General features: G+C 35.3%; 1 protein-coding gene across 1 annotated transcript; it reads right to left on the bottom strand.

The window, feature by feature from the left end:
• Positions 1-6,474: 6,474 nt before the first annotated feature.
• On the bottom strand, positions 6,475-26,628 carry LOC140746531 (alpha-tocopherol transfer protein-like). Its single transcript, XM_073078685.1, has 6 exons — positions 26,365-26,628; positions 23,450-23,606; positions 22,921-23,041; positions 21,850-21,981; positions 13,382-13,595; positions 6,475-6,764 (listed from the first exon to the last, which is right to left on the bottom strand). Exons 1-6 carry the CDS (start codon positions 26,525-26,527, stop codon positions 6,610-6,612), a joined length of 942 nt encoding a protein of 313 aa, XP_072934786.1. The 5' UTR covers positions 26,528-26,628; the 3' UTR covers positions 6,475-6,609.
• Between the last annotated feature and the right edge of the window lie 1,061 nt (positions 26,629-27,689).

Raw genomic sequence — 27,689 nt, 5'->3', positions numbered from 1 at the left:
AGAAAATGACTGCGTAAAAAAGCCTTCAAAACGATTAAAAACATATTTGCATAAAAAAGACATTTGTGTTTTATGACCAACTTCCTAAACTAATTTTTGTTTGGTACTTTTCTCAAGATGGACTAAAAATAGATATCTGTTTTTTTTTATAAATTATCCACTTTTTGGTAATTGTTCATCGTTGAAGACTTGTCTAAAGTCGTTTTAAGATGCATCGTTAAAGTTTGTGCTACCACGCTGTCATTGCTGTAGTAAACTAGAATTATTTAGCAGTGGTGTCGCACGAACCAACGTGTATTGAAACCGGTGTGTTTAAACGCAGATGTACAACCTCCACACCTATTTCTAGCGTGAAACAGGTCTGCGTTTCGCAGATTGGTATGGTTAGTCCTAGTTTAAGCGGAAATGCATCTGCTGTCAGCATCAGGTCATTGTTCTATATAGAAGTGATTATTTTTTTTCTTATAATATAGGAGTAGCAGACGAGCATGCAGTCCACCTGATGGTAAGTGGCTACTGCTGCCCATGGACATCTGTAATCAACCCCAGATAGGATTAGATATTCCTACCTGAGGTCGGTCACTAAGCTGGAACGCCTCGGAAAAGTCTGTCTCCCTTACCACACCCTTCAAAACGGAACACGGCAACGCCTAACATTGCTGTTATTAGGCGGAAATAGGTGTGGCGGTGGTGCCGCCGGAGTCGAACCACAAAGGGTTCTACCACCTTCAAAATCTGTAATCAACCCCAGATAGGATCTGATATTACTACCTGAGGTCGGCTATAGATGCGCCGCTACTCCTGCCGACTAAGCTGAAACGCCTCGGAAAAGTCTGTCTCCCTTACCACACCCTTCAAACCGGAACACAGCAGCTCCTAACACTGCTGTTATTAGGTAGAAATAAGTGTGGCGGTGGTGCCGTCGAAGTCAAACCACAAAGGGTTCTACCACCTTCAAATGATGAAGGTGATTAAAAATGTCATAGGCGCCCGTGACCACTGTGATGCCATCAGGCGGACTACATGTTCGTGCTACTTCTATATAATAAAACTAAACCTGTCGGGATCAGACACATTGAAATTTATAAGTGGTGTCATTTTACATGTATAATTGTATATGTCTCGGAAAAAATCTAGTCTAAATATATTTGTGACTATAAACCAAGTAATAAACGTGTCTTACGATTGTAATTTCTAAAACAATAATATAACTGAATACAACATTAAGTAATTTACAAACATTTAAGAATCACTAATTACGCTATATGTACATGTGTGAATTTGTATGTAAGCAGTAAAGTTTATTCCATCGCAGATGAGTTATATAAAGATGATAGAGCCACCGACAGTACCACCATATCTTATTTTATAGATAAACCTAATGATAAACCAACGAAATAGTAAACAAAGATAAAACAGACAGGCTACCTGTATCCTTACCATGAGTTTTCAAAACATCCTACAATTTTACGTTACGTTTACTCAATCCATTATTCTGTTCCGTTGCTTCAGTAGACTGAGTAAACGTAACAATAAGTAAGTGCTCAAGTCTTTTTGTCTACCTCACATGTTCACAACAAAGAGAGACAAAATATAAAGCGCCGTTTGTCAATTTAGACATTTAATTTTACGTTACTTATACTATAGTTTTGATACAATCCGCTACGGGCGCTGATTGGAAATTGTATGGGCAAATACGTAAACAAATACCAAACAGTAATATTTTTCAAAACGTAAAAACTCATGGTAAGGGTAATGTTGGAATGTACTTAGTCATTGCCGTCTAGGCACATATGCAACACCATAGAAATTGCCAATACATGCTTTGGAGGTTACAGGCTTTGAAAAGCCTTATACCATAGAGCTCATGGAATAATTTAGTAGAAAGTTTATTTCTATCCTATTATCTAGTTCTGCTTAGTAACGGCGGTTTTAACGCTGCTGTATTCCGGTTGTGTTCCTTCGGAGATCCTGGAGTTCTCCACCAAGCGCTGAGGACGGGCAGGCGGGTTTTAGTGGGGTAAAAATCCCACATAACCCGGCTCCCACGTCGTCGGGTACCTTTTGAAGGTTTCCCTCTCGAAAACAAAAAAAAAAAATACGTGTGGCACTCGGAGACTGCCGCGGTAAAGCTATTGCATAGCATTTTTTATGCTATGAAAACGCTCAGAAGGAATTCCAGAAATACAATATATTCTTCAATAATCGTCAACATTTACATTAATACATCTTTATCCACTATTTTATCATATCTCCATTATATAAGACATTGCAAATATCAGCTGACATTTCATAACTCCAAGCAAGACTGAACATTCTAAAATATAAGATAGAAAAGTATTTAATAAGTGACGTAAAGTATTAACAACCAGCAATATAAATGGATCAATGCGATGTGCCTGTGACATTTGGCCGAATGTTACAGGTACATCGCATTTTTCATTAATAAATGCACTGTGTTTATTCATATTTAAAACACTTTGTACACAAATTATTTGTACCATAAATCAAAATGGCGTTTTGATTTTGTGCTGTCAAGTCTGTCAGTTGTAATTGTACGTTTAAAAATAACAAACACTCTTTTACGTTATTTTATCAATCCAGAATTCAGTATAGCTTATGTTGATAAAACATTATTTGGATAATATGGTAATATAATTTTGAATTTTATAATGGGAATATAAAATATACTTCACGCAATTTTAAGATTTCCGCACGGATTATAAAAAAATGTGTATTACTGCCATCTGTATTCAAGTTGATGAATTAAGGTTATCAAATAAAATAATAAGGAATGTAAAATAATACTTTATTCAATTATATCCATATTTTTCTATTGACAGTCAACAACTCGGTTGCCTGGAGACTTGATATCCAACAGTCCTCCACTGTTATTTTCACTTACACCACCAGGGGTGCCGGCAGCATTTGGTCAAGGTGACGGCGCACCAGTATGCCATTTTCAGTTCTGACTTCATAATGGAGTCTACCTAATCTTCGGATGACGACTCCGAACTCCCATTTAACTCTTGGGTTGGTGTAACTGCGGACTTGTACCTTATCACCTTGTCCGAACTCCTTCGTTGGCTTAGCATTGTAATGTAATCTGGATAGGGCGGATTTCTTAAATAAGGCATGCATATAGGTTCTTACCTCTCTGCCGAACATTAACTGATAAGGTGATAACCCTTTTGTATTAGGTGTACGTCTCAAGCGTGCCTTGACAGTTAACAGTTTATCAAATAAACTTCCGCTCTTGCTGATATAAAAGAACATTCAGGTATTAGCCGATTATTTTCTTTTTGTACATTCAAAAATTTAAATTTTAGCTTTGTATATATTTCTTCAAATTCGTACCTGTATTTTATTTCCTCTTCTAAATTTTCTTCTTCTGTAGGCCATTCAATTTTTTCTTTAATCGCGTAAAATTTGTTCAAATTTTCTTGTAAAGAATTCAGTCGTATATTTATTTCTTCATTGTCAATTTTTTCTATTCCCGAAATGTAATTTTCGGTTCGTTTCATTAACCCACGTAACGTGGCTCGTATTTCCTTATTGTTTTTTAGTTCATTCGACATCTCGTCGCCAATATCAAATAAAATAATAAGGAATGTAAAATAATACTTTATTAAATTATATCCATATTTTTCTATTGACAGTCAACAACTCGGTTGCCTGGAGACTTGATAGTTGGATATCAAGTCTCCAGGCAACCGAGTTGTTGAAAGGTGTTACTTATTTTCGTTACGGAATTTCTCGATTCGGTCGCCGCGCTCAAAGCCCGCGATAAAAGCTATGCAATAGCTTAAAAAGGTAGTACACTAGAGAAGTCGCACTCGGAGGGTTCCGTAACTTAATTTTGTTTTTTATGTTTAGTATTTGTTATCATAATAGCTATAGAACTGAATGCATTAAGAACATTTTAATTGTTTATCTATTATGGTTCTATAGATAAAGCGAATAATGTCGGAAAATAGTTTATTTTATGGTGAAATCCATTTACTTCAAGATTTTTTATTTTTAATATTTATTTTATAGCGGCCAACATTACATATTCTGTGAAAATTTCAATTGTCTATCTATTATGGTTCTAGAGATAGAGCCCTATGACAGATGGACAGAGAACGTAGGCTTAGTAATAGGGTTCCGTTTTTACGCTTAAGGAACCCTAACAACGCTGCTACATGTACTCGTTCTATGGTCTTATAAAGGTTAAAACTTTAAGCCCTCCCGTGATCCGGTTTTATAGTAAAGCAGATACTTCTAAAGAAATTATTATACAAGTCTCTACAAGAGTTAAGTTTTTTGCAAAGAAATTCTATTTTAAATTTTATAAAAAGATATATAAAGTGGGATATAATTTTATAAGCATACTTTTACTATATATAGTTTAAGTAGTAAAAGCATTTTACCATTAGCTACAAATATGATGTTGTTTTAAAAAGTAAAGTTTATGCAACTTAGCTTTCAGACATATTGCTACAACTTTTTGGATCTTATTACTGTCTTGCTAGACAGCATCTGGTGTTGCTACATTTAGTTGTAGTTTTTACCAAAATTAAATCCACCTGGTGTTATTGTAATGCAAAGTAGTTGAATAACGTTAAGATTTGGCTGCAGCTCTTCTTAAATCCTACTGTTGGGCACGGTTCTTTGTCCGGCATTAATACTGATTTCACTTACTACACATTTTCAAATGTCAATTGAGTAGGTAAAAAATAACAGACTCAAAAATTCTCAAAGAAATCTGAAAGAAAAAAAGTTTTTTTCATTTGTTTGCCGGTATCCTTGTGAAAAGGTTTTTGATCAATAAGGTTTTTGATTAAGCATCGAAATTGCCAAAGTTGAAGTAATTGTCAAATTTCGATCTTTGGTAGGAAAATTGGATGGATTAATTATTAAAAACAGGTGCCACAGATAAGTTAAAATCCCATACAACATGGTACCATATCCAGCCATTTTGAGACACCCTCAATGATGTGATCTCAAGGCAGTGATGTAGACTTTATTTTAATTTTGAAATTTACTTATTCCAATTATTTTTATTATTTTTATTTATTTATTTATTTAATCTGTAAATATTGTATAATGATGGCCGCTATACTTAGCAACACATACTAAAAATTAAATAAATCTTGAAGCTAAATAAAGGTCGCTATATCAAAAGGAAAAACCACTATTTATCGGCATTTTTCGCTTTATCTATTGAACCGTAACAGGTAAACAGTTTTCACAAAGTAATTACTTCTATGGCTGCTCTGAGACTAAAATTTTAAAAAACATTGGGCGGTAACAAGTGCGAGTTTGACATGCACTTGGCCATTTCTTTTAATATTAGGATATATATATTATCCAGAAGGATGCATGGATATTATCCAGACATTTTAACCAACCCTCTTTCGGATATATTTTTAACATATGAAGGTGGTAGAATCCTTTGTGGTTCGGCTCCGGCGGCACCCCCGCCACATCTATTGCTGCCTCATGACAGTATTAAGAGCTGCTGTTTTCTGGTTTAAAGAGTGTGGTAAGCAAGACATACTTTTAGAGGCGTCCCAGATTAGTCCTCAGGTCGACCTCAGCTTGGAATATTTAGTCCCATCTGGGGTTGATTACAGATGTCCATAGGCAGCAGTAGCTACTTACCGTCAGGTGGACTGCATGCTCGTCTGCTACTACTTTATTATAAAAAAACATAGTTAATTCTGATATAAACGCTAATGATACTAGGCGGTTATCCAACTTTACTTTGTTTATGATTAACATGAGCGGGGGATTATGCGGATTAAGTTAACTTTTGAATGACGTATACGTATACCGATAAAAATAGTACATAATAAACAATACTAAAATTAATAAGAAGTGGTTTCCGCTGCGCTTATGAAATTATTAATAAAATCTTATATTTTCAAATACTAATCTAAACTGAGATTCAGTGGTATATAAAAGATATTCTTAGGCAAGTTTTTCTGGCTTGATAGAGACTACACCTAACTGTTGAATTATGCTAATAGAGTTTTTTTGTTGAAACTTATTCAAGTTATTATTCATTTAGCTGCTGTTGTGATGAAAATAGAGTTCTTAAGCCATGAAAGATTTACATACATTATTTCGTTTATATTTCTCTATCTTGTGTTGCAGGTATTTATAACAAATGAAGTAAAGTAGGGTAGCCTTAAGAGCTATACAAATCCAAAAATGTCTGTGGTATTAGTGAAATAGATGGAGTACGAGACTTTATTTCTGCTAAACAACAGCAGTGTGTGTTTCCCTTTGAAGGATGCGGTAAGGGAGATATGCTTATCCTTGGCGTTCCAAATTAGTCCTCAGGCAATACATGTGTTGCCAGCCTGAGGTAGGACTTTAATTCTATCTGGGCTTGATTACATGTCCATGGAGGGCTATAGCCACTTTCCTTAAACAAACTTATTTGCTTATTTACTTATTACAAAAAAATTAAAAAAAAAAACAAAATGTAACGAATATTCTTTTGTATTTCTAAATGTTTTTTTGTTTGTAAATAACACATACAGTTCATACAAATCACACACAAATTTTTAAACATAGTCAGGTATTTACTTTTATAATTTACTTGTACGTTTTAACATTTCAATCAACATTTAAAACTTTGAACGACCCAGGCATTCCAGAATATTCCTCGTTGAACTTGGAACTCAGGCGCTGGGACTCGTTAGTTACTGCCGATTCCATAAATTTCATCCTATTTATATGTTTGACCGATGATAGCTCTTTGAAATTTGATTCTGAAAAAGAAAAAAGTATTAATTGAGGAATTATTATAAAAAGAAGTTGTTGGTTAAAAAGAAGTCACTCCGAAAATTTAGAAGCATCCGATTCCTCATGTGTTTAAATTCGATGAGCCCTTTAAGTTGCAGGGCGTGTTAATGAAAGGCCCTTGCCCTTTGGACAGGACTTTGGAAAGGACATTGCCCTTCGCAATCAGGGGGTTTACTACCATGTCTTAAAACAATATTATTTTGATCATACATTGAAATTTTGAACCATGACCTCGTTAAAGTAAGATTACTTTATAATATTACAATAAGAAGTTTTGTATAGTAATAATTCATATTTTTTGCAGAAAATTTAACGTTTTAAGCAAAATATGACAATTTCAGTTGGTTTTATACAATGGATAAGCGAATAATTAATAAGGGTTTAAGTTTGCTCAACTATGTATGACGGAATATTTTACTGTTTTAGGAGGAAATAAAACTTTTCTGAACTATGATGATTTTTAAAAGATGGTGGTAGGCCCCCTGGAGCCTATTCTAGCACGCCGCTCCATCGCGGATTCTCATAGAAAACAGTTATTCTACACATATATAGTTATATTCAGTATACTTTAATATTATTTTTTGTTTCCACTATTTACAACCACTGCTGGCAACCAGATGCACTGCACTCTCTTTTCTTACTTCAAATCCTTAAAAAGCAAATAGATTAAGTGTAATAAAGCCGTCAAAAACAAACACGTGTATAAGACGCGATCTACTTTCGTGTCAATCACTTCTAACTAGAGTTGGAATATCATAAAATAAAAATAACACTGCTTTACATTAGAACAACAAAAAAGCAGAGCAGGGTACTGCAAAAAAAGATCTATAACCAAATACACGTGTCGCCTCACGTGCCCCAACCACGTGTCCTGTTTAGCGTGAGAGCCTGCGTGCTTGTGTGCTCATGAATATGTGTGTTTGAAGTAGGGTCAGCATATTCGTGTATTATAACAACTAAATCATCGCCATTGTTATTGTCCCACTGTCCCACTGTTGGACACGCATTTCGCGGTCTAAAATTGTGGTTTAGAACATAGTCCAAGAGCTAGGTAGAATTCACACAACTCTTTTTACTGAACTCGCAAATATTTAAGTTATCTCACTATGATTCTAATACGCTGATAACAGAAAGTTAAATGTACCTAGAAAGATGATAGGTGGGTTTTAAGGAAGGTAGAATTGGTATTTCTGCCTAATGACAGCAGCACAGACCTGCAAAACAAATACAGGTCTGTGAATAGCAGTGTTAAGTGGTGTTGTATTCTGGTTTGAAGGGTGTGGTAAAAGAGACATACTTCCGAGGCACTCCAGCTGAGTCCTCATGGCTGCGGCGCATCTGTGGCCGATATCAGATACTGTAGGCGTCTAATCTTTTCTGAGGTGATTACAGATATAGCTACATGGGCGGCAGCAGCCACTTATCATCAGGTGTGTAGACTCTTTCTTCGCGAAGTTTCTTATTTCGCTTAGTTTATTCCAAAAACTGCGAAACAGTGGTAAGTAGGCACACATACATTTAATAACAGCTAAAATTATGATGTGTGTTTTAATTATTGTCTTGATATACCGATAACGTCTTAAAAAATGTACCTAATTTTAATTAGCATATTTTAATTTTAATTATCCAATAAGTATGATTATTTTATCTCTAAACGACCATATTGTAATATTGTAAATTCAATTTATTATAAGATTATTTTTAATTTTAAACCAGTAAAAAATATTGTAATATTAAAATTTAAATATTGCATATATTGAATTTATTAAACAATATTTTGACGTTTGAAAAAAAATCATCGTGAAAAAAACTTTACTTCAAATAAGATTCTGGCCATAATTATATTCAACTGGGTAATTATATTTGTAAAAAAGAAAAATGCATTGTGGCAGGATAATGTACTGATGAAGGTATTGTAATTGTTTAGAAGCAAATAGGCTGTTTTTTTTTTCTTTTCCATATGATACAGTACTCTTAGTACATCCTAAGTATGGGCTTTTACAAAAATGACAATCAGCGACCCTAGCGCACTGTATCAGAACTGATTAGAAATGTATGGGAAATAAGTAAACAAATACAAAAACAGTAATTTTTGTAAAAACATAAAAACTCATACTAAGGGTACAGGTAATTGTATGATTTTAAATCTGTTAGCTAGGTTAGGTTAGGTTAAAAAAAAACAAAGAAAAAAATCAAAATGTAAATTAAGATTGATATACACAATTTTCCACATGTTATGCACATGTTACGCACAACTTTGAAAGTCCTTCGAAAAGTTTTGAGAAGTCTTTGGAAAATGAACTAATTCCTTAATAAATATTTTTTATTATTGCTTTATTTATTATTATTTTATTGGATTTCAAGTCTGTGTCAAAATCGACTGAATTAAAAGCTATATAAGATGAAATAAGAGCTACAATATACTCATCATTTGGCCGAGCGACGGACTACATACCACTGACGTCCTTTCATATAATAAACTTATATGTGCAATAATTATTATATTGTCCTCTGAAACGGCTTTATCGATTTTCACTAAATTTTATACGCATATTCAGTAGATCTGAGAATCGGCTTTTTTTTTTTTTTTTTTTTTTTTTTTTTTTTGTTGACGAGGGGGAAACCTTCAAAAGGTACCCGATGCCTTGGGAGCGACACAGGGTTATGTGGGACTCTTACCGCACTAAAACCCCCCCGGTGGCCGTCCTCAGCGCTGCGTAGAGGACTCCGGGATCTCCAAAGGAACGCAACCGGAGTCCTCTTAGCGCATTGCCCCGTCGGGCTCCGCCCAGGTGAGCTTATCGCTCACCGCACCGTCTGGTGCATACGACGGTATGCGACCACACATACCGCCGTCCTTCCCGGGGCCGTTGGCTGGGTGGTTCGAGCTCCCACTCTTGCCACCCACGACCCCAGAAGCCCCCTTTTAGTCGCCTCTTACGACAGGCAGGGGATACCGTAGCCCTATTCTTGTCCCGGAACTACAGGGATAGAGAATCGGCTACCATCTATTTTTCATACCCCTAAGTGATAAGGGTACTTCACCCTTAACATTTTTTTATTTATATGGCAATACGACGATTGCCGGGTCAGCTATTATTACATAATCAATATTATACCTATAGATTAGTAAAGATACTTCGCCGTCTTGAAATTGAATGAAGCCACAAATGGCTTATTATCGTAAGTTCTTTTTTTGAATTCTTGACAAATAAAAACATTTTTAGAGAAAATTTACGAATAAATAACTAATATTGCGTAATTTACATAATAAATAAATAATTATTTCAAATATTTTAGGGGTGTTTTAGCACGGAGACGTGGCAAAACTTTTTTACGCAACTATTTCAATTCTCAAAACTGGGTACATTTTCTTGTTAGGAGTGAGTAATCTTTACTAATCTATGATTATACCATAATTATACAGAAAAAGTAAATTTGAATATTTACTGAAGTATAACATATAATATAAGTATGTTTTATCTTTGATAATTTGATAACAGTTTTTATTTGATACAAACTTTATATAAGTTCCTAATGTATTTTTTTGTATCTATGTTATAGGCAAACTCCGAAGCTCCGGCGCTCCTAGGTTGGACTGGTCAATCCTCAGGTCAGACTGAATGACTTGGTCAAAGCCCAAACAAATGTAAATTTTCGGCCTTTGACTAAACAATTTTCGTCAAACCTGGGAGAGACTAATTTGGTCAGGCAAACGTCAAAACACAATTTTATTAAATCGGGGTTTGACGAGTCAAACTCCGATATAGGTATGAAGTGTCTTATCTTCGTATATTTGGAAGCATTTTATCATATAAATAAATGCTTTGGAATATACGGAGGTTAGTTTGTACGATTAGGTATAAAAAATAACATTTTTAAAATTTTGATGTTTATTGTTTTAATAATTTAAAAAAACCTAACCTAACCTAACCTAACCTAACCTCACTCATCTTCAATTTTACACAATTACACGCCCGCACGCTCAATGAACGAACATGAAATGACAAAACAATCGGTCGGAACACCGCGAGAGACATTATGAACCTGTTTAAACATGTTCAGATCAACGTTTGACCGAGTTTTGCAGTCGCTTCTAGGATTGACTAGGCCAAAACCGAAACAGAATAATTTACTTTCGACGTTTGACTGAAAAGTTAGGAGCTCCTGGGTTTGACTAAAAATACTTCAGGCAAAGGGCGAAATTGAAATGTATTTCGGGGATTGCCTGATGGCTTTGGCCAAACCTAGGATAAACCAGTCCTTCCGCGAAGAGACTGTGTATCGAACTTTGACTATAACATCTACATTAACCTTTAAGTTACTTGAATAACAATAATCATAGTAAAAAGTTTAACTTGTTTAAGCCATATTTAAAATCAATAACCCGTTTTATGACAAATACTATTTAATACTAGATAATTATATTGGCATTGGACTATTGTTACGTAATATGTATAATACGAGTTTATTTTTTATTTTATTTGATGTATGTTACACATGTTACATACAAATTTGCCTCTCTACACTCCTTTTCAATGTAAACGTTAACTATACCAAATCTGACTCTCCTTCGCCCGTGCAATATTCATAAAAGGTGATCCGAAGTTGTCGCTACATGTATTAATAAATAAGAATGTATATGATTTTAACATATTTTATTAAATGTAATACTTGAGGGCGTCCATTAAGAACTTATTTGGTTGTATTCGGTACTCGCCGTCCGTTCAATATGGGGAGTAGATTTCAACCCGAACTATGCGTCTCTACTTAACGTTTACGTACTCGTAATTATTCGGCAAATTATTCGTCAACTTGTTCATAAACGCATATTATATGATACTAGATCCAAAGTCCAATTAATTACAAAGTCAAATAAGGCGAATCCTAAATTTGACATAGACAAACGGGTTACCATAATAATAAAAACTTAGATCAAAATACCTGTTTGCTTATTTTTTTAACCCTCAAAGTCTTGTAAATGCACGCTTGAGAAGGTTGTAAAGAACATTCTTAATCATTATATTAAGTTTAAATGGCGTAGTTTGACTATAATAGCATATTTTATTATTTAATTACACAGTTTGTTCAACGATATAGCCTTCTACTTTGTGGTAACATTTTGCTTAGGTATTCATTTTTATCGCAATAAAATAAATATACCAGGTTATACACGATCGTTAATGGTTATAATTATGGTATATCAATTTGGTTTACATTGTAAGCACTTCTAAGTTCGTGGTATGAATTACCCCTAACGGAGGCAGCTCGCGGTTCAAGTCTTGGTAGTCTTAAAGGTACAAACACTCTTTAATATTTGACTCCTGAAATAAAACCTATTATTTCCTATTTTTTTAGCTTCATGACGATCTCTTATTTGAAAAAAAATAAGACATAGAAGTATTATACAGTAGTTAGAATTAGTAACATATAAGTGGCACAGTGCCACCTATATTATAAAATATTATAAAAAAAAAGAAAAGGAGTATATTATAAGAAAATAATGTTTTTCTAAAAACACTTTAGAAATAAATTAATTATTGCAGAAAAGTTATTTTATTCTAGACATCACTGCATTTAATAAGTTACCTTTAAATGCTTGTTAAATTAGAGATTTAACATTGAATGAAATGTTTCAGAAAATTTTAAATAACAATAATGTAATGTAAGATTTAGGGAAGTTAAATACAAACTTAGCTCGGTGGCTTATAGTATTTTTTTTCTCCATGACTCCTCAGAAGTAGGTACAGTAGTCGGATAATATAGGGTTTCAGGTTTTAATTAACTTTTTATATAATACAAAATATTATTTGAAGGATCGTAACTGTCAAAAATTAAATGTGTTTAATTAGTGATAAACAAACACAAAAAATACAGTACAAGTACGAACAGTATTTTTATCAGTTTTTACTAATTGTGATTATGACGTACAAGTTCACGAATTAATATGATATGTCATTCAAAATGACAGCGTGATAATGAAAAAAATTAAAAATCTGGTTAAGTGTGTGCCGGAATACACACATTGTAGAGTATGTAAGAGCTGTTTAACGCTAGAAATAGGTATGGCGGCAAACACATTTCTCTACTATTCGCACATAGCTACAGGTAGAGTTTGAATTCCAAAAGTTTTATTGTTAAAGTAGCTAATGATTTTGCAATAAATGGTTACTTAATAAATAACCCCTTGGATTCGTAAACCGATTCGCAATGCTTTCCAAACTCCGCGATCCAAATAACTTTACTTCTGCAATAGAAAGTAGTCATATATAAAGTACTTTTGAAGGTGGTAGATCCCTTTGTGGTTCGTCTCCGGCGGCACCACCGCCACACCTATTTCGGCCTCATTTCGCCAACAGCAGCGTTAACCGCTGCTGTGTACTGGTTTGAAGGGTGTGGTAAGGGAGACAATTCTGAAGCGCTCCAGCAGTTCACAGGAGTAGCGGCGCATCTATGGCGGACCTCAGGTAGGAATATCTAATCTTATCTGGAGTTGATTACAGGTGTCCATGGGCGGCAGTAGCCACTTACTATCATGTGACCTGCATGCTCGTCGGCTACTCGTATATTATAAAAAACTTACCATTTATTTCTTTTAACGTAGGCTGGTCACCACCATATTCTTTCGGCAATATATCTCTAGGTACTAATCGGTAAAGTGATTCATTATTATCGTGGATATGCAGGCGAGATACAAGCTTCTTAGTCAATCCTTGTTTCACGATTGCCACGACTGTGTCCAAAAACTTCGATCCACTGATGAGATGCAGTGCCTTAATTCGAAGACCACGAGCTTCCTGTTAAAAGACAGAAGCTTTATTTAAAAGTTATTTATACATAAAATGAACCACCTCTTTGCTTTGGTTTTGTTGTAAATATCTATAGTTTTCATGAACTAGTTCATATTCTTCATCCTTTAGGTTTTTTACTTCGAATGCTTAATCGTCACATCTAAAAACAGCACTTTTGTAAGCAGTAATATAGTAGCAGCAAACAAGCAGTCAACCTGAAAGGAAGTGGCTCCTTTCACCAGATATCTATCTGTAATCAACCCCAGATGTGATTACGTTCCTACCTGAGGTTGGAATCAGATGCTTTGCTACTCATTATGACTAAGTTGGGACGTGTCGGAAAGATAAGCGTAGCAGGAACAGGGCTGCACTTAAATGCTGATATTAGGCAGAAATTGGTGTGGTGGTGTTGCCGCCGGTGTCCAACCGAAATGTTATTGATTAATAACAGCCCTAAGAAACTATATGTATACAAGGTCCAATTTCACTATTCTTAGTTTTTAATGCATTGTTCTTTAGATAAATAAATTTAATAACTTCACCGGAAAACGCAGGAACACTTCCACGTCAGTTGTTTTTAGAAGTTGCTTTTATTTATTTTATTAATGAAACTTCAAATGATAAAAAATGGTACCTATTACTTACTTTCAATGTAAGATTCAAGTGAATTGAATAATATAATTATTCATTTATCGTTACCAAGAATCTTTGATAATTATATATTATAAAAGGTATAATTACTTACGATTAATTACTTAGGTACTCATAAGTACAAAACGAAACAAGTTGTTTTTCCGAGGCGTTCCAGGTTAGAGCTCATGTAGGAATATCTAATCCTATCTGGGGTTGCATACAGATGTTCATGGGCGGTAGTAACCACTTACCATCAGGAGGTCTGCATGCTCGTTTGCTACTCCTATTTTACTTAAGACAAAATATATTATTGAACAAAAAAAAATCATTGTTATTATGAGGCATAAATAAGTGTGGTGGTAGCGGCTCCAGAGTCGAATTACGAAGAGTATTACCACCGTTAGTTATCCTCCGTGGCATTTTTGAGTGGGACATAAAAGTTATGGTGGTAGAACCCATTGTGGTTCCACTCCGGCGGCACCACCGCCACACCTATTTCTGCCTAATAACAGCACTGTTAGGCGCTGCTGTGTGCCGTTTCGAAGGGCGTGGTAAGGGAGACATACTTTTCTGAGGAGTTCCAGCTTAGTTCCTAGGGGTAGCGGTGCATCTGAGGCCGACTCCAAGTAGGAATATCTAATTCTATCTGGGGTTGATTACAGATGTCCATGGGTGGCAGTAGCCACTGACCATCAGGTGGACTGCATGCTCATCTGCTACTCCCATATTATAAAAAAAATCCACAAATACATTGAAAATGACAACCTTCGCACAAAATATAAATTTTAAGTTACAAATATAAATCTCATATCGAACAAATTAATACAGCCTTGTTATTTCAAGTTCAGGTTCAACACTTCCGGTTCGGTATGCTAATTGGGGCCATTAATTAATGTAAATTTGATTTAGGGTACCGTGAATATTTGGATGTTTTGCCAAAAATAATTTTAGCAAGGACTTAAATAGAAGTGTCCAGTTGCTAGGGTTGAAGCATTAGGTAAATAGTATTTATGGCATCTCAAGATATAGGTAAGGTTTTTACTTAATTAAAGTTAAGTGTTATGTTCTGGTTGAAGGAAATGATGAGGAAGACAAGCTCATGCGAGGGGTTACGACGTCCTCCAGGGTAGCAACGTATCTATGGCCAACTTCAGATAGGAATACAATCTTATCTGGGATTTATTACATATGTCCAATGGAGGCAGAAGCAACTTTTGTTCTTTTTATATATAATATAGAAGTAGCAGATGAGCATGCAGTCCACCTGATGGTAAGTTGTTACTGCTGCCCATGGACATCTGTTATCAACACCGGATAGGTTTAGATATTCCTACCTGAGGTCAGTCACAGATGCGCCGCTACCCCTGAGGACTAAGGTGGTACGCCTCGGAACAGTATGTCTCCCTTACCACACCCTTCAAAACGGAACACAGCAGCGCTTAATACTGCTGTTATGAGGCAGAAATAGGTGTGGCGGTGGTGCCGCCGGAGTCGAACCACAAAGGGTTCTATCACCTTCAATTATTATTTTCAAAGTTAATCCCACGAGTATTATTTTCAGTTATTTATGTGCGTTAAAATAATTATCCCATGCTAACGGTGAACGTAAACGTCGTGAAACTATATTATGTGTTATGTAATATTACTTAAAAAATAATTTTCAAAATTATTTTTTGAAATTTATCAATTCGCACTTTATCAACTCAAAGAGTTTCACCAATTTTCACTCTGGGAACAGTGAGAAATTAATATTTTATTGTATTTTGATGGACATTTTTATTTTTAACGTGAATTAATTCGTGAATTTCGACGAAATGGTGGCTGCTGTCTTATCCATATATGTGGAAATCATCTTAGTCCTTATGAGTAGAAAAATATCTGTGACCAGGGGGCCTACCATCGTCTTTTAAAAACCATCATAGTTCAGGAAACTGTTATTTCAATATTGCTGCAAATTTTTTGTTTCGTACCATGACCTCCTTAAAACAGTCCTCCTTAAACCCTTATTCATTTTCACTTATCCATTGTATTAAATTAACTGAAATTGTCATATTTTGCTTAAAAAGTTAAATTTCCTGCAGAAAAAGAATGTATAATTTCGACCGACATAAAACAAAACTGCTTATTGTACTGTTTTAAAAACAATCTTACTTTAACGACGTCGTGGTACGAAATTTAAATGTATGATTAAAATAATAATGTTTTAAGATATGGTAGTACCCCCCAGCTTTAAAGTGAACCCTTCTGCTATATGAAACAAATTCCAAATGTTTATAAGGTTTACTGCATATTCGTTTTCTACTTCAAATTTATTTTGCTTTATTTATTCCAAGAGACATATACTATTTCTTACTATAGTTTTCTTACACCCAAATTAAATATTTATAAACCACAAGATCGTGATGGAAAACATGTTTAAAATAGTTTTTATAATGGCGTTATCAAAATTGTATTCTTAGGATTTTATATATCCAAATTAATTTAGTACATTAGATGACCCGGCAAACATTAGATATGAGGCCATTTAAATAAAAAAATGTTCAGGGTGAACAACCCGTATTACTAAGGGGTATGAAAAATAGATAGTAGCCGATTCTCAGACCTACTGACTATGCATATAAAATTTGGTGAAAATCGGTAAGGCCGTTTCAGAGGAGTGCGGTAACTAACATTGTGACTCAAGATTTTTATATATAAGATTTAAATGTATTATCTGTAGTTAATTTTCCACAGAAATATAACTTTGTTTAATTATGAAGATTACATAATAATAAGTTACTTAGAATTACATGTACCTACTCTAATTTTAAAATTATAATTAACAAAAAAGTGTAATTTATATACGTGTTAGATTATTACATAATTCTATAGTCAAGATATTGAATATTAATTCTGAGTTTCATGAGAATGGAGTAAGCAGAAGCTTAGTTATCATTAATTATGTAAAAAAGAGGTAGTGATGAGGAGCTTCACCCCATAACTCTAATATCCCACCATTACAAGAAACCGTACAGCAACCGTACACCTTTTCAAATGAAAACAAAGAAAATTGAAAGCGGTTATTAATCACTCGAGTTACTCAAGGTGTGTATATGTATATATTATATACCATTTTTTAACGAAAGGGAATCCTTCAAAAGGTACCCGACGCCGTGGGAGCGACGTTGGGTTATGAACTCCAATGGAATACATCCGTAGTACTCCAAGCGCGACGCCCCTATCGGGCTCTGCCCTGAGGGGAGCAGTTTACGTTTTTCCCACCCACCTGGTGTATACGACGGTATACGACCACATGCACCGCCGTCCTTCCCGGGGTTGCTTGCTGGACGGATCGAGTTCCCACTCTTGCCGCCCGTAATCGCGGAAGCGCCCCCTTTTAGTCGCCTCTTACGACAGGCAGCGGATACCGTAGCCCTATTGTACTCCCGGGACTACAGGGACAATATATTATATACCTACGCGACGAATAGATAAACAAAAAAGTCGAACCTTCGTTTTTCGAAATATGCGCCTTCGAATATTATAATAGCAATATTTATCTAATTGTTTCAAATATGTAGGTGCTTTTTAAAATATATAGGAGTATATAACATTTTGATGAAATACTATCTAGGCAATAATTATTATTTACATAGTGTTAAACCACTTAATTGTCATATGATTATTAATCTACCACCCACGTTGGCGGTTATTAAATAATATGGTATTGTTTTCACTAGCAGTTTCGATTATTTTACGACTGTTTGAATCTATAGGATGCAGAATCCCTTATTTGTAGAATAAATAGCAGCCGCTAGCCCTCTATACTTTTATTCAAATTTTATCTAAATCAATCTAGTTTCCACCATGATTATCCTTAAATATACATTTTTTCGATGTTCGAAACCAATAACTTAATGACGAGTCACGCTTGACCATTTACTATTTTACGACGAATCACCGGATGTTTACAACGTTAAATATTTAAAATCGATATCCGGAAGTAGCAGACGACCTACACCGAAGGCTGTATAGAATTTTATAGCCTAAGATTAATTGCTATTTAACACGCCTTCCAAGATTATACAATTTAAAAAATATATTTTAAATATTATCAACAATAGATAAGTAGCTAATAATTTAAATTAACGTTAAATTTATTAGCAGATGTTAATTTGGAAGTAAATATGTGTTGTCTAATTAAAGCCATCGACGTATTTTGACTTTTGATAAATCTACTTCGTTAACTTAATTATAAACTCGTTAATAACTTGAAATTATTAGATTCAATGTGTTATACGAGTAAAAAATATGATGTATGAGTAATAATATTTGTTAACATATATTACACAAGTAACATTAAGATTAAAAAAGAGCGCAACTTGTTTGCAAACTCGATTTTTTCTACATACCTAGGAATTTGGTATTAATTTCGGAACCCTCGGAATACTGTTAACTTACTAATATACAAATATTTTTTATCTACTTGTTTGGTTGTAATGAATAGACTCAAAAACTACGGCACTGAATTTAAAAATTATTTCACCATTCGAAAGCTACATTATCTACGAGTAACATAGGCTATATTTTATATGAAATATATTTGATAAATAGATTTTGAGGCGGTACAAAGTTTGCCGGGTCAGCTAGTTTATAATACATACATTACTAGTGGTGTCCGCGGCTTCGCCCGCATTTTAAAGAAATAATATGACATACATAAAACGGAAAATTTGTACCTGCATTTGAATTACAGTGGTGCCATCTGTCGAAAATTGATCTTACCAACTCCCAAGCCCTCGTGGGCTCTTAGACAACAACTTTGCTAAAGATCATCACTTGATCAAATGCATAGTTTCCGATTCTATAACTAATTACGAATTAAAAAAATATTAAAAAATCCTTTTCCCCCGGACTAAATTATGAATCTAAACCAATCTCAAGTCCCCTTGAACACACACAACAAATTTCATCAAAATCAGTCCAGTCGTTTAGGAGAAGTTCAGTGACATACACACGCACATAAGAAATATATATATAAAGATATATTTAGACCTATATATATATTTATATAGACCTACTATGACTCGTTTCATATTATCATCATCATCATCAACCCAATACTGTCCCACTGGTAGGCACGGGTCTTCTCAATTTGGTCTCTTCTCAGAATGAGAAGGATTAGGCCATAGTCCACCTCGCTGGCCAAATGCGAATTGGTAGACTTCATACCTTTGAAAACTTCAGGTATACAGGTTTCCTCAGGATGTTTTCCTTCATCGTTTAAGTATGTGATAATTAATTTGTAATACGCAAATACCTACATTTGAACAAATCAAAGGTGCGCCTGGATTTGAACCTTGAACCCCTCGATTGTTTGATATATTGTTTTGTGATATATTCCGACGCAAAAACTGGAATGTTTTATTTCAATATTTAGTTATGTAGCGGGGGTCGGAGGGGTGTGGTGCGGTGCGAAGACATACGCCGTGGTGATGGGACGATAATACTTTATTTTGTTAATACAATTAACTTGATCCCTATTACTATGCGTGCAATCCGTTATGGCCCGGTAATCCGATACCACATACGAAATTCTCACGACAATGGCAATACTGTACGATCCGTAATTAGCTCGGGAATCCGTAACTAAAACGTATACACACAGTCTCGACATCCACCTTATCTACAAATTAACTATTTTTTTTTTTTTTTTGAAGGGAGGACCATCCCACTAAAAACTCCTTTAAAGGCATTCGTCCGAGGGGACCGTACAGCCGACATCGGATAGCGACCTCTCGTTGTGGAACGAGAGGCGCTAGCGGCGCTCCCTAGAGAGCGACCGCTGGATAGATGACACTGAAGGTGTCAACGTATCATGAATAAGACTAGAATCGTCGGGAAGACGATTCTCTATGGAGAGTTGAACGCCCCTGTGGGCGGCCAGAAGATTCTCCACATCCGTGGAGAGTTTGTTAGGAGCGTCGGTCAAGATATTTCTTGGCCGACGGCAGTTGTGACGGGTAGGAAGAGGGGCAGCATAGTCCGCTGCACCCTTGATGAGTGGGTTGGAATGATTTTCTGAGCGGTCGAAGAACGCTTCAGAGAATTGTTTAAGGACTTGTTGTATTGGAGCGAGTTCCAGGTCGCGGTGGAGGTCGGCGTTCCTGACATACCAGGGGGCATTAAGTGCCCGACGACAAAAAAGATTTTGTATGACCTGGAGTTTATCTAGGATGGTGGGATTCGCGTGAGCGAAGACTGGAGAGGCGTATGTTAACACCGGTCGAATGCAAACCTTATACAGCGTTCGCTTATTCCTGGCTGACAACTTGCTGTGTCTGCCAATCATGGCGTTGAGGCGGCTCATGTAAGAGCGGGCGGTGTGGGTGACCTTAGAGACGTGGGGTCTAAAGGTGAGGCCCGGGTCAAGGGTAACTCCTAGGTATTTTACTGTGGGCCTCCATGGAATGGGGGCCCCAAGTAATTTGACGGAGGGCAGGTTGTTTAAGCGCCTGCGTTTGTGGTCGAAGCGCATTGCGGAGCTTTTCTCCGCATTGACTTCGATGCGCCATTTCCTAAACCAATCTCCTAACTCGTTGACCGAGCGTTGGAGTTTGGCGAGGACAAATGACTCCTTTTGCCCTTGGATGTAAAGAGCGGTGTCATCGGCGAAGAGTGATAGCTGCACCCCATTTTTGGGGATAGGAATATCGTTGGAGTACGATATGAATAATGTGGGAGCGAGCACTGAGCCTTGAGGGACTCCGGCTGTTATGGGGCGTGGTGAAGAGAGGACACCTTCGTGCCTGTAGCGGAAGGTTCTGTCCTGAAGGTAGGAAGCCACGATGCGGACTAGGCGATCAGGAAGACCAGATTGGTATAGCTTGTATACCAGTCCTCCATGCCAGACTTAAATTAACTAAAGTCATCCGCCCTACTTATACAAGCTACACGATACAAACGATAGCGCGATTCAGTTTTCGTACAACGCCATCTCTTAGTCGGTGCGGTAACTACATGCATTGCTCGCTATCGCGGTTAGTGGCTGCGCCAGCGCTTTGATTCTGTTCGTTACAGTTATTATATTTTTTACATGACTAGAGGTAGCTAAGAGCTATGTAGTCCACCTGACAGTAACCATCATCGGCGCCCATCGACATCTGCACCCTTAGTATGGGTTTTTACGTATGACTGTTTTGATACAAAAATGACTGTTTTGGTACTTGTTTATGTATTTGCACATACATTTCCAATCAGCGCCCCTCGCGGATTGTATCAGAACTGATTGGAATAGTATAGGAAATACGTAAACGAAAACAAAAACGTAAAAACTCATACAAAGGGTACTGGTATCAACTCCTGATAAGATGGGAGTACCTGAGGTAGGTCACAAATGCGTTGTTACCCCTGAGGACTAAGTCAGAACGTCCCTTGTTACATTTTCACCCTAAACACACCCTTCAAACAAGAATACAACAGCTTCTCAATATATTCGAGATATAATCTATATGAGAGAAATAGGCGTGGCAGCGGTGCCTCCGAAATCGAGTCACGAAGGGTCAACCACCTTCAAAATTTACGTACCTACCTGTATGTCTCATTATAAATTCGAAAGCGATCAAAAAGGATATTGTAATATACTTACAGTCATTAACATAACAGTGTTTGCTATAACTATAGGGTTCAGTTTTGTTATGACCCCGAATGTGTAGTTTCGTGTGTCTATGATAATTTCTAAGCCCACATTGTAGTCATGACAGTATAAATATTCTAAAAGCTGAAACAATAAAACTACATTAAAATATATTTTACCTTTAAAAAAATAAAACAAACAAATATTAATAAGATTTTTTCTAAAGCATCCCTTTTATCCGACTGAAGAGGATGCCCCATTTAGATGGAGAGAGTTTCTCGTCTCGAAGATACGATTATCGAAGGAATATCGCGTAAACATTCGCTCTTCTTGCTCGTTCCCTTAGGCGATAATTGCCTCGCATATTTTATTGCGTCCGTGTAAACAGAATTTCAAAGCAATAATCGTATTTCGAGATTTTTAGCCAGTTGCTACATATGAGGGATGTAGACGAGGGTTTTTGAATTTTTAATAATGTCTTATATTTCCGTTTAATTAACTCTTGTAAAAAATGGACAGCGAGAAGAAATAATTTGGGAGCATATAACACGTTGTACCTTGAATTACAATTGAATAATTACTAAACTCGAATGAGAAATCTCGCACTGAAAACGATTCAAACTGATTTGTACCATACTAGTACGAACTTCAAAATAGGTCATATGAGATCGTGTTTATACAAGTCGAGATTCTTAAAAGCAAATTTTATTGTAGATTATATTTTTTTACCAATTGGGTTATTTGTTCTTTTAATAATTTTTGTTCAACAGATTTTTTACCACAGGGTACATAATCACAGTACAATTTTTGAGTGTATGTATGTATCTATGTAGCCCAAACGGTCTAACGGATTTTAACAATGATCTAAGGTGTCGTCAAATTCGTCTGAAATCTAAATTGTACGAGAAATATAGGCTATAATTTTAAGCAATGGAGTTTTTATTTCTTAAAATAATTACGAGTGTCTCTCTTTTTCTTTTTTACGCTCAGAAATATCCAGGATCTATGTAAAAATGCTAAAATAGTCAAAAAATACATGGATGAAAAGAAAAGTATTTGTTTTATTTTATGATGATAACTCACCACCATCATATACCTGGAGAAGTGGAGAAAGTCGAAAGTATCAGCAGCCTCGGGATTGTGTGCAGTAGTGAAGAATACTCTGTAGTTATCCGGAGTAGGTTTTGGTAACACACAGGCGTGACTGAAATATATCAAAAATAGGAGCTACACAATACAGGATAACATAAAGAGATAAAATAAAACGAGACCAGTGATTCTCAAAGTGATATAATATGGAGGCTCTCAAGGTGCGTTTTTTATTATAAAGAAGTAGCAAATGAACATGCAGTCCACCTGCGATAAGTGGCTGCTGCCCATGAACATCGGTAATCAGCCCCAAATAAGATTGTATTCCTATCTGAAGTTGGCCCTATGGCCATCGCATTTATATCCGTTGCTACCTCAGAGGACTTACAACGCCTCGGATAAGTATATCTCGCTTAGCACACGCTTCAACCAGAACACAGCAACGCTTAACCCTGATATTAAGAAACACAAATAGGTGTGGCAGTGACGCCTCTGGAGTCGATCGATCTTAAAAAAAAAAAACCTTATTTTCAACACAAACTGAAACTCATTTTTGATATCGAATCCTTGTAAGTATTCCGGCATCAGACCTCGTAGCGTGCAGAGCTTGTCCAAGCGCTTCTTGGCTTGCTCGATCAAACCCTTACTGTTTATTAGGTAACGTTCCAGATACTCCTTATCTGAAATAAAAGAAATACTAGTAAAATTACTCCATAACTTTTATGGTACTCCTGGTGACCACGGTCCTCTCATCCATGGTAGCTATAGCTTTGTTAAGGGGGTGTTCAAGTTCAAAGCAGTGCATAGTCTGGATTCGCACAGCTAGGTTGTTATACGTTTTTCCCTAGTACCGGGACTAGAAAAGGGTTACGGTATCCCTTGTCTGTCGTAAGAGGCGACTAAAAGGGGGCTTCCAGTTGGAGGATTCCGGTTGTGTTCCGTCGGAGATCCAAGGTTGTTATATGTTTGTCCTAAGTACCGGGACTAGAAAAGGGTTACGGTATCTCTTGTCTGTCGTAAGAGGCGACTAAAGGGGGCTTCCAGTTGGAGGATTCCGGTTGAGTTCCGTCGGAGATCCCGGAATTCTTCAAGGCGTCGGTACCTTTTGAAGGTTTCCCCCGTCAACAAAAAGAAAAGGTTGTTATACTTTTGTCCCTGTGGTCCCGGGACTAGAATAGGGCTTCGGTATCCCCTGCCTGTCGTAAGAGGGGATAAAAGGGGGGTTTCCGGGGTAGCAGGCGGCAAGAGTGTGAGCTCGAACCATCCAGCAAGCAACCCCGGGAAGGACGGCGGTATGTGTGGTCGCATCCCGTCGTATGCACTAGATGTGTTCCGTTAGAGATCCCGGAGTTTTCCAACAAGCGTTGAGGACGGCCACCGGGGGGTTTTAATGCGGTAAAAATTCGGTTAGAGTAGCGCTAATTAGGAACACATATGTCCAGTAGTGGACTTTAGAAGATGGTTTATTGACTGCTGTCCAGTGATAACAGCTAAGGACGGCTTAAAGTACCATCCGTAGCTAGGAAGCGTGCATGATTTTGAGTAAATAATAGTATTTCGCATACTTTTATGTAATTAAAGACGATTATAGAATCTAAAATAGCGGCATTTGCGTAAGGACAGCAAAAAATGTTTTTGTAGATTTAATAATATGTACGCAATAGTTTAATTAAATGAAATACAAAAAATAGCAAGATAAATTTAAATAAAATAAAGAATTTAACTTTTCTTTAAATATAGATAAAATTAATATGAATACATTTTTTTTGTGTGCAAATTTTACAAAATGCATCTAAACTTTTATAGTTTGGTTCACATATAAATATTTTTATTTTGTATACAGCTAGCAACTATATAGTGAACAGTTTTTATTCTACTTTATTTGTTTATTTTTATAATTTCTTAGCTTGAGTCGTGAAATAATAATCACTTCTCTTCATAGGTATTTAGTTATTACGACTTTTTGTCACGCACACTTAAAATTAAACATGTAAATAAGGTGTGAGCGAGATAGATATTGCGGTTCTACGATTAAATTATCAAACGTTAATCTTTGGTGAGCAAAATATTGGATAGATTGATTATTAATAATGGACGCTAATCAATCCGAGGTAGAAAATAATGTTATTCCTTGTAAATTATGTACTTATAAAGCAATCTATTCTTGATACTTGTTTAAATCAGTTTAAGCGTATTAGATTTGTAGGTACAGATATGAGATATAAGTATTATAAAACTTGTTATATTTTTTGCTATCATCCATTAATAAGGATAATTGCTACTAAGTACGAAGCTTAGAAAACGGTAATTATTTTAAATTATGGATAGGTACTTTAATTTTAATTATTTTATTTAAGCTTTACACCCGTGTCCATGCAGGTCCATAATATTGATATTTTAAACTTATAAATTACATATACAATAACATCTAATTATACAGTACTAGCTGACTCGGCAAACTTTGTACCGCCTAAAATCTATTTATCAAATATATTTCATATAAAATATAGCCTATGTTATAGTACTAGTAGATAATGTCGTTTTCGAATGGTGAAATATTTTTTAAAATCGGTCCAGTAATTTTTAGGCCTATTCATTACAACCAAACAGACAAACAAAGTTTTCTTCTTTATAATATTAGTGTAGACAGTGTAGAAAAATATCAGAAAAAAAATATGGTTATGTTTAAATCTCGTTTAGTTAACTGTTAACCTTCAAATTAGGATTTTTCTTTGATTGCTTGTAAAACTTTACGAATAAATTTGAAGAAGTTTGTTCATGTTCATGACATTACGCAAAAAGGTGAGGATTTTTACTTTAAAATACAAATACACGAACCGCTTCATCGAAAACCGTTATTATATTTATGTGCCTTGTAAAAAAGAGGTTAGTTATTAAATACAATAATATGTATCAATATATAAACTGTATGTCTGTCACAGCCAATAATCGTAATAAGTCGTTTAATTAACAGCCCTGCCTCGTTATAAAATTGCACCGATAAACTAGCTTCTTGATACCGATAACGTTTAGCACTTGCAACCACTTGCCTCCCCTTGTCATTTATATTTAGTTCATCTTTCTGCCACTTGGCGCCAAAATCCACACACTTGTGACCCACACAATCATAATAGATAGACATTATGACACTTACATTATCTGTCTTTCTCAATATGAGACCGGATGCTAGTCTAACCGTTTAGTAAAGAGCCTAGGCTATTCATTGAATGGTTAATTAAGCTACATTTCTGCTACATGTCCATTAAAACTCTGTAATAAACTGAGTGATAAAAGAAACACAACTTAAGCTGTTTCCTTGCGTAGTTATCAAAAATATTGATTTTTGAAAAAAAACATAACTTTGATATTGTCTTGTATTTTATACACGATCTGGTTCAACCATCTCTAGAATAACTTCTAAAAACTTCCAAAACTCACCATACTCTTTCACTACAAAATGATTTTGCTTTCTAATCCAATCTTCAAGCAAATTTATATCCTGATGAAGTCTGTTAACATCATCATAATTAAACGATTTACGAACTTGCACCATTTGATTTTTATTAAACTTGAGTATTGGTGTCTCTGTTAATTCATCCATTTTACTAAATCACTCGATATTTAATGATATTCCTTTAATATTGTTGTGAAACTGTTTAAGTATGTTATTATGCACTTCACTTTAGCACTAGTCGTTGGTTTGTCAGGTACCGGCTGCAGTGCAAATTGCTTATATACCTGCGTATCTCAAGTATGGCTTGACAGAAAAAATATGACAATGAGTATATGAGTTTCATTTTAATTATTATGTTAAGTACATGCTAATTTTTATTGTCTTCGATGTGGTTTTGGCGTAAAAATAGTCATTATTTATTTTAATGAGAAATTAAAATAAATATACGAGTACATAAAATAGTGAATTATACTCAAATTTTCTTTCTGACTTAAGTATATAAATAACTATAGGATGGTCTAATATCGAAAAGAAATTAAATACGTAAAAACATTATCTTAGTACTTCCAAAATATTTAAATGAATGCTGTAATGAAATAATTAAGCTAAGTATTTTTAGATAACATCATGTATTTTATTAAACGACACTATTTACCACTTAATTTCTAAGCTGAACCATCGGCCCTTTGCGATAAACTTTGCCAATTGTTTAGCATTTATTTAGATCATCTGATAATAATAATCAACCTTTTTTACTTTTTTACAAGTGTATTTAATCTACAATTTTTATAACAATTACGCAATAAACATCATAGATAAAAACAGGTATTGTAACAATAGTTGCACTATTAAAAATATTTGCGTTGATTCAAATTTTATTTTAATATTATTTAGTTTTGTAGCGACTTCAAACATTTTTTTTTGCAAAAGTGACATCTTGTATATAAAATTCTTATGTCACAATGTTAGTAACCGTACTCCTCCGAAACGGCTTTACCGATTTTCACCAAATTTTATATGCATATTCAGTAGGTCTGAGAATCGGCTACTATCTATTTTTCCTACCCCTAAGTGATAAGTGTTATTAACCCTTAACATTTTTTTATTTATATGGCAACACAACGTTTGCCGTGTCAGCTAGTTTTTATATAATATTTGTTGATTTTTTTGCTTATTTTTTATTGAGGTTTTAATATGTAACTATTTTGCAGTCCGTACTTCTTCACAATGACCCATAAAAAATACAGTTGCAAAACCTGTTTTGGTATAGCGTTGTTCATGTCGAATAATCACGTTTGATTTTATGATG

The sequence above is a fragment of the Epargyreus clarus genome, unplaced genomic scaffold, assembly GCF_041222505.1.
Source record: "Epargyreus clarus isolate Ecla_fem2 unplaced genomic scaffold, WU_Ecla_fem_2.2 ptg000012l, whole genome shotgun sequence".
Classification (NCBI taxonomy): domain Eukaryota; kingdom Metazoa; phylum Arthropoda; class Insecta; order Lepidoptera; family Hesperiidae; genus Epargyreus; species Epargyreus clarus.
The sequence above is the reverse complement of the archived record's forward strand: the minus strand, read 5'-3'. Positions and strand labels throughout refer to the sequence as shown.